The 8,748-nt window shown below is 43.4% G+C and overlaps 1 protein-coding gene across 1 annotated transcript; it reads right to left on the bottom strand.

The window, feature by feature from the left end:
• Nucleotides 1-5,217: 5,217 nt before the first annotated feature.
• On the bottom strand, nucleotides 5,218-5,751 carry LOC131679746 (uncharacterized). Its single transcript, XM_058960491.1, has one exon. It carries the CDS (start codon nucleotides 5,749-5,751, stop codon nucleotides 5,218-5,220), a length of 534 nt encoding a protein of 177 aa, XP_058816474.1.
• Between the last annotated feature and the right edge of the window lie 2,997 nt (nucleotides 5,752-8,748).

Below are 8,748 nucleotides of genomic sequence, written 5' to 3'. Positions count from 1 at the left end.
TTATTGTGATTGAATTTTTTTGTTTTTGTTGAAATAACACTCCCGGTGCGCTTCGCTACGCCGACATTAATATCCACGGTATAACAAAAAAGCTATAATCTGTGCACAGCAAACATAAAAAAGATGCACTGAAAGCCAATCGTATGATTAGTTTCAGAGTCAATGAAATCATTTCCAGCGGATTTTAATTGTTTTTTTTTTTTGGTAACTTGTGAATATTACCAGCGAGTTCAGCCGCCATAAAAAACTAACCACCAATTAGGCAACCGTGAGAGTGTTTAATCCAAAATTTGCATTGTTCATAGATCTATGATCAGTCGGATTAGTCCGGAATGAAAGTGTAGTGCAAAACACCTTCTTTTTCGACAAAGCGTACGGATTTTTTAAATTTGAAAAAACTCTCATACTGATTTTATATATCAATGACGAGAGTTCTTTACGTTAAATTTAATTTAGTTTTAATTAAGTTCAATTAACTACAGAAAAAGAAATTGGACAAACTAGCCCGTGGTTCTGCAAACAAAGTATCCGCTGAATAAGAGGTAGTTGCCTTGTGGGAATTTTCTCTTCCACAGTCTTGTGTGATGCTTTCTGCAATCTGTAATCCGCGAATGACCGAATGCTGTTTGCAATCTGTAGAGCCAGTAAGCACGAGGGAAGCTTGTTTTTAGTCCTGTAAGTAATATTGCGTGTGAAAAAAGAACAATTTCATCAAAAGTTCCACTTTTAGAAACAAATACAGTCTTAGTTCGAAACACAACTAGTCCGTATCAAGAAGTGCAATAACCTTAATCACACGACGATTCCTAGTACAGATCTGGTGGTATAATTATGCAGGTATTCCACGAATAACTCGTTCTAGTCGAGGCTCGAACACACTGCGACTGGCTTATGGGACTAGCAGCCCACACACCCCACTACCACACTAGGACCAAAACGAAACTATAGGACTATCGTAAAAACTAACTTCATGGTTTTGCGGATTAATGGCGCATCTGGCCTGCTAACTAAAATGGAAATAAGTGTTTTCCAATGGCGAAGTGATTCTATAAAATTCTTTCAACAAACTCAACCAAACAAAAACAAAAAAACGCTCTCGCATTGTGCTGTCATTTGCCTTCGCTTGAAAGGAAGAAAACGCAGCTTTTCCCCGTTTATGACCTATTATGTGACAGGGGTGCATTCCGTTGCGCTGAGACAACACCGGTTCGACGGATGTCGAATGCCCGATTGCTAATGAAATTCCTTTCTCCTCCCTCGCCGTTCTTTCCGTTCCGAATTCTTTCGATGCGATGCACTTTTTTGCGATGACGCTCCGCTCTTTACGGGATTTTTACTACGAGAAACTATTTCAATTAGGGTTCCGTTCGTTTAATATTCGCTTTGATGGCGTTAAGAAATGTCGGCCTCGTTGATTAGAACCGGACAGATAACTTGCGATAAAATCACGATCGGTGACACCTTCAATTGCGATAATAAATGGGGTTTCAAATCAATCTGGGAAAGCACAATCGTCGTCTAAAGTCAGTACGAACCAAATCATAGGAGAGAACAGCGTTGCCAAGTATTTTTAATCGAAATCAGGCACTCTTCATCAAAATTGTGTGAAAAATGTGACACACGACAGCTTTTTTTTTGTTAGGGGAAACTTTGCCACTGCGACCACTATTCAGGTTATCTTTTGTATCTGCCCCTGTTTACTCTACATGTTACAAATTACCCGAATCCAATGTAGTTGGAAGCGAGATGTTTGTTTGTCCACATGTGCTGTCCCAACTGGGTAGTATATGTAGCTAAGGATCTGTTTGGGGCAGGTATGCCATACCTCGTGGGGCGTCATAAGATGCCTTCCAAAGTATCGCTCCCTTCGAAATAGTACTGCACAATGGCAAAAACTATGTTCCAAGCTCTCGGGCTCGTAGTTACAGAATCGACAATTGTCATCTTGACTTTTGCCCATTTTGTTCAGATGATACTTAGCAGGTCCCATAAATAAACCTGTGATTATACGTAAATCTTTTCGTTTTAGATCCATTAGTTTTTTGGCTCGCGTTGTATCTGGATGTATGAATTTCCTAGCTTATCAAGCGCCTTCTACGTTACGCCAGTCGTTTAGTAGTTGGTCTCTTGCCCAAGCCGAAAGTTCTAGTTTAGTGACACAGGTAGATATTCCTAGAAATGGTTTTGGTCCAAAAAACATGTTTGATGAACCACGCCTTGCTAATTCATCGGCCCCTACGTTCCCATCGATTCATTGGTGGCCAGGTACCCAGAATATCATTACTTTATTCCGAGTTGCCAGTTGTTGTAAAGATGTGATGCACTCTCAAACCAGTTTGGACTCACATTTCTACGACCTTAATGCCAACAGTACTGCTTGACTGTCCGAGAAGATTGCGATTTTTGCATTTCTGTAGTTTCGCTTCCTTCCAGGACCTCATATGAGATATCGAAGTTCGGTTTAGCCTCCATTTTATCTTGAACTGTAGTCAAGACAGGGTTTAGTTTGAGTTCCTTTATTGTACTCAGGTGACCATTTAAATCTCCATCGAATAGTGGTTTATCCTTTAGCACTCTCAGAGGGCTAAGTCTCCCCCCAGAAGTAATACCGAGAGGTAGTTCCTGGGAGGAATGATGGCGGAGCCCAATGGAGTTTAGTCGGTATTAATGGCAGCGTTACCGTTCGAGCCCGACACGCCCCCAGTGCACTCCGTGTGGTAGATTGGACCCTACCAATAGCACGTGTACTGTCTCGCCTCCCTCATAACATGTTTGTGCAATGAAGGTAGATGAAGCATGGCTTCCATGGCTGTAGTGGGTGTTGATTTTATAGCGCCTGTGATAGAGAGGCAGGCTAGCCTCTGAACTTTAGTTAGTTTAGCTTGGGCGGTCTTTTGCTTAACTTTAGGCCACCACACAATGGAAATTTAAGTTATTCGTGGTCTGGCGATGGTCGTGTAGGACCAGTAAGCCAACCTCGGTTTGAGACCCCAAGTTTTCCCTAAGAGTTTACTGCACGCTCACAGTGCTGTTGTTGCTTTATTAACGGCGTATGTCAGGTGCGAGTTCCAATACAGTTTTATTATCTAGGTGTTTCGCTTCTTCTGTTTAGTTGGTTGTAGTTCCACTGAGCGTCAAAAGCACCCTCGACGTCAAGAAAACCGCAAATTGCTATTTCCTTGAAATCGAGGGTTTTCTCAATAAGTGTCATTAAGGTATGTAGGGCTGATTCCGTAGTTTTGCCCTTTTGATATGCAAAGTGGTACTTGTTTAGCAGAACTTTCGATAAGTATATAGTGGTCTAGCAGTTTTTCCATCAGTTTTAGAAGTGTTGATGTCAAACTAATAGGTCTAAAGGCCTTGGGTAGTGTCAAGTCTTTTTTACCTGTTATTGGAATAAATATTACCCTAACTTCTCTCCAGCTTATAGGTGTGTGCCCAAGCATAAGATTGGATCTCAGGATGTTTAGTAGATCCGGAAGAATTATGCCAATTTTTGTATAAATATTGGAAGAATGTTATCAAGGCCGGGGGATTTATAGGGTTCGAAAGTGTTGATAGCCCATTTATTTAGATATGGTGTGAAAATCCGACAGGCCAGTTTCTGTTATGCCTCATAAGTCCTGTTAGGACGGAGTCCATTACAATACTGATCTGTCAAATTCTCGTCTTTCGCAACTGACCCAGGAAAGTGGGTGTACATTAGAACATCCAATGTTTCACTGTTGTCAATTGTGAGAGAACCATCGCCTTTTTTCACTTGCCATAAGCCATTTGTGTGATCCTGTGATAAGGCTTTTTGAAGGCGAACTGCCGATGTTTCCGATGTTCTCACAAAACTCGCGCATTGATAGTTTCTTAGCTTTCCTCAACTCAGTGTTGTATTTAGTAAGAGCGGCCCTGTAGTTTAACGAGTTACCAGTAATCTTCGCTTTATTGAACAGGGCCTAGCTTCCTTACTAAGTGTTGCTAGATTTTCGTTCCACCAAGAAACATACAGACCTCGTTACAAGAGGGCAACTGGCATTGTAGGCTGTTATGATCCTCTTCTGTATGTCGTTTGCCGCATTGTTCAGATCTGTCGGAGTTTGGATTTTAGTCTCCGTTTTTTTGACTTTTCCAGCTGTGAGCGGAATACATACCAATTTGTTTTCCTTATTTCCCTGTGTTTTTGTATTGTGAGTTTGTTGGCTTCTATGGCGAACATTATGTGTCTGTGATCCGACAAACTAGGTTCGTCAGAAACGTGCCAACTCTTTATCTTTTCCCTTATTTGAGCGCTGCATAACGTGAGGTCCAGTACTTCGCTCCTAACTGCGGTCATAAATGTAGGTACAACTCCCTTGTTACATACACTGACATCATTTGAGGACAGGTATTCTAGTAGGTGATCACCTCTGGTATTTATATCTGTGCTACCTCATATTGTGTGATGTGCATTGGTATCACATTCCAATGATAAAAGGCTTGTTTATGCTTCTGCAATATTTTATGAGGGCATCAATTTCAGAAGGTAGTGCTGCATCCGCATCGCCAGGGAAGTAGGCAGATGCGATCACAATCTCCTGCTTTCCCCTAGCCGTCAGGGCCTCCACTGTTATTGCAACGACGTCTCGTTGAATGAATCCAGAAATTGGAGAGAATTTTACTGCTCTGTTTGTCAAAACTGCAGCTCTTGGAGTTGGTTGGTCGTTACAATATACTATCTGTTGAGCTGAGGAATTTAAGCTTTTGTGCTTATTTGCCCACGGCTCCAGTAGAAGAGCGATGTCTAGTCCTCTTTGATGAACCTCCGGACAAGGACGCTTGTGGGACCTTTGGCATGGTGGAGGTTCACTTGAATGCAGCGAAGGCTGCTCATTTTTTCGTGTTTTTTGCCGTCAATTTTTGGGGCCAATGCTTCGTCCTCTTTATTGTACTGACGGCTACTCACAGGCTGTTTGCTGTTCGGCGTTCCAGTGGCATTTTCTGTTCCAGTATTTGCTTCGGCTCTTGCCTACGGGAGATTTCTGATCCTCTCCTTGCGTTTCAGTTCGTGAGCCGCGTACGGTAGTGTGCTTTTGTGTATTGCTCGTGAGACGGGCTGCCACCGATGCACTCGTTGCTGCAGAATCGTGAGGTGCTCCGTGTAGGGTCACCCAGAGGAGCTTTTACAGTCCATGCTTGCCTAGAACTTCCACGTTCAGCGAAGACCGGACCTCCCTTCAACTAGCGCATTCAAGCCTTTCCGAATACGTAGTTCAGCTGGTTGTGTTGGGAGGTTATCAGTTTCATTGAAGCCTCATCTACCGTTTTGAGGACCGTAGTTCTATTCACGACCCTCCACCATTCTGTGCAGAAATTTTCGTTCTGATTCTGCACCAGGCGGAGGATGCTCCCATCGGACCTTTCGATGCTGTCGGGGAAATACCCGATGTAAAGCGCTTGTTTTGGAATCTGCGACGCTTCAACGGCTTCCAATGAAGCGCCTTCCCACGGCTTGATCGCAGCTATGGCATCCTGCAGCCACTTAGTTGTATCTTTGTCTACACAGGCGATTTCAAGATACCCTTGTTTGTAGGTGCACTTCCTAAACTTGTCTCTCGTATTGTTTGAGCTCTTCTCCATGATGCTATTGATCAGCGCGCATCGAGTAGCATTCAGCTGTTCATGGCTGAGGGTATTCGGAGTGTACCCAACCGGGATGATGGCCATCTTTTTCGGTTGCGGTTCCTTCCTGCACCAATTATTGTTCGGCGACTCCGTGTCCATCGAACGCTGTCGCTTGGAAGGTGCCTTCCCTATTGGGATTTTTGCCAACTCTAGCGCTTCAGTGGCTTTGTGGCCATTGCGCAGCAGCCACCCATAGCGTTTCTTTGCCACTCCGCATAAGTAATGAGTTCTTCTTGTTCCTCTTGTTTTACTCCGCATTAGTGATGAGTTCTTCTTGTTCGCGTTTGAAGCTTCATAAGTGCTAAAACGTTCACCTTATTACAGGAGTGTTCTCAAGCTTGCGTGATCGCAGGCGTAGGTGTGCGTTGTTGATCGCGAAGGGCTTAAGCGTTCGTATATTAACGTGTGTATTTCGTGTGCGTGCATGTGACTTCGCGTGTACAAAACTCGATTTTGTAAAAGTGTGGTTACTCATATATTTGCGTGCGCTCTTGTATGGTCTCGCGGACCGTCATTCCGATATTTAGTTTTCGGTGTACAATTCACATTGTGACAGGGAGTGAGTTACCCCATATCACTAGAGTTTCAGGTCATGTCGCCATGGAACAGCGTCATTTTTTATTGGTCCAAATGAAGGTATGAGTCCAGGCTGCTAGTACCGAGGTTGGACTTCCAGACGTGACCGTTTCATGATCGCGCGAGTGGCGAGTTATATAGGTGCTATAATGTTTACTTAACTACCGGGGTGTTTTAATGCTGGCGGAATCAAAGGGGGAGGGTATGTGTAGACAACTAATAGGTATCTACTTATGTATTTATTAAATTGATTTAATTATTAAATTAATTTAATTCACCTGTGCACGATGACGAAGTCCACCGATAAATGGACACACAATGACCCCTACTGTGAGCTCCGCCCGCCAACACTGCCATTAAACTGTGGAACAATGTCATCAAACACGGCCCACAGCAAAAGTCAATCCTCGCGACCCACCAGCCGGCCACGCCAGCGCGCACAGGCTAGTGATTGGCATTGGCAGGCGAACAGTATGAAAGAACACAAAATATAAAAAGGCCCATAAGCCCTCTCGGTCTCCTCGATGCGCCACTATCGAGGCGTAATGCAATAACCATCTTAAAGCAATTTTCTGGCAGAGATTCTGTAGCACTGATGCACACAATATGCTTGATGATGTTTGCAAAACCGCCAAACCCCTCAACCTAGGAAAGGGAAAATGCTGCACGGTCGCCATCTTATGATGAAATTACTTGAAAACATTATTTTTTGAACATCGCAACTAGTACTTTAAATCCCATAACGCAAAATATACCTTTCTGCATCGGCCTAACCTTTGAACGATATTGGTACAGCATTCCAGATGTGATGGAACCGGGTAAAGCAATTTTCCGTAAGCTCCTTTTACACACACCAACGGATACATAATCGTTACGCTCAAATATAAGAAAAAAATCAAATAGAACAACTCAAAGCAACAAAACAACAGTTGCGAAAAAGCATGGACGAAAGTGACATTTCTATAAAAAGCGGCGCTATTGAACGATGCCGAAAGTTCTTTATCTCAGAGAAAAAGAGATTCAAACGGGAGGGAACATCTCCTGTCACTAAGTTGGTGCCGGATTCTGATGAGACGAAGTTGAAATGCAAATTCCATAATTTATATAAATCATAATTACTAAGTTTTTCAAACAAATATGGTTTCCACGGCATTTTGGAAGTAGCTAGAAATAATCAATTAAATTAGGAAAACGCAGTTGGAAATTCATCTGTATATTCACTCAGTCAAATGGAAACCATGCTTGTACAACCAAATCACTGTTCTGTCTTCTATGTTGTGAACCGCACCCATCTCCGCACGCAAATTTGCGGCTGCAACCATCAAATGTTCGTCACCATGCTCGTTTTGGAAACCCACCGAGCTCGTTGCATTGCCAATCCACTGCATGATGCGCTGCAGCATAACGTTCCCCAGTGCAACCGGGCTGAAGTAATTAAATATGTTTCAACAACAAAGGGATGCATCGGGTGCGGCGGAAGGCCCACAATTAAAACACGATTTGCAAATACCACCCCGCAACGCATCACGACTCGGGTAACAAACGCAATGATGTGTAGTCGGCCCGCGCACTGCCTCCACTCAGGTGACGCTTCCGCTTATCGATTCTACAGAAATGACCCACCACGAAATACCCAAAGTGAGTGCTCAATTTGAATAGCCCTGCATGGAATGGGCTGATCAACCATATGGAGACTACTGGGATAGTTTCGGACACTCGGAGACTGAAAATTGTACAAGAAACTCGGTCAAAGGTTTCCATTTGCAAATCCGACATTCTGTGACAGCTGCTGAACCGTTGGTTTAGGAGTGATGGAACAAGGGCACATGTTTTTTGAGCCTGGTGGTTGTGGTGATTGCTTTCCAACATTCCCCACCAAACACCCCCACCAATCGGCTAAATCAACACACTAATGAGCTTCGAACTAGCAACGCGATTTGAAACATTGTTGCGGTTAATGGTGAAGTTCTTGTTTTCACTATTTGAATTTCTTCACACGAGCCTGTTTGTACGGATTGCCTGAGTGGATTTTCTCCTTTGATCACGTATGACAGTAATGAAAATATGGTCTAAGTTTCCGAAATAGTGTAGTGAAACCAAGTCGAGTGATGAATATAAATCCTTTTTAAACTTTTAGACAATAAAATATAACCCATTAGTAAGCTTTTGGTATTTATTTCATTCAACTTCAATACCACAACTGTACGCGCGCACCTTACGGTTAACTCCTCAGGTTCTGTACAACATCTGGCTGCAGCTCCTTGTGCACGGAAGTCCATTTTTTCTTCATGTCTTCCTCACATTTGACCACCTTGGGATGCTTCCGTGGTGCCGTCATAATTTCCCAGTATTTTTCGATGGACCGTAGTTCCGGTGCGTTGGAGGGGGGGGCGCTCATGTCCTTGGGTACGAAAGTGACCCCGTTGGCTTCGTACCACATTTGAATAATGGCACGAAGCTAGATCCGGCCAGAAGATCGTAGGGCCCTCATTTTGCTTCAGCATATGAATCTGATGCTTT

This window comes from Topomyia yanbarensis, chromosome 2 (genome assembly GCF_030247195.1).
Source record: "Topomyia yanbarensis strain Yona2022 chromosome 2, ASM3024719v1, whole genome shotgun sequence".
In the NCBI taxonomy this organism is placed as follows: Eukaryota; Metazoa; Arthropoda; class Insecta; order Diptera; family Culicidae; genus Topomyia; species Topomyia yanbarensis.
The sequence above is the reverse complement of the archived record's forward strand: the minus strand, read 5'-3'. Positions and strand labels throughout refer to the sequence as shown.

Coding starts and splice junctions, on each gene's coding strand:
- LOC131679746 (XM_058960491.1), bottom strand. CDS start 5,751: ATGGACACGGAGTCGCCGAACAATAATTGGTGCAGGAAGGAACCGCAA.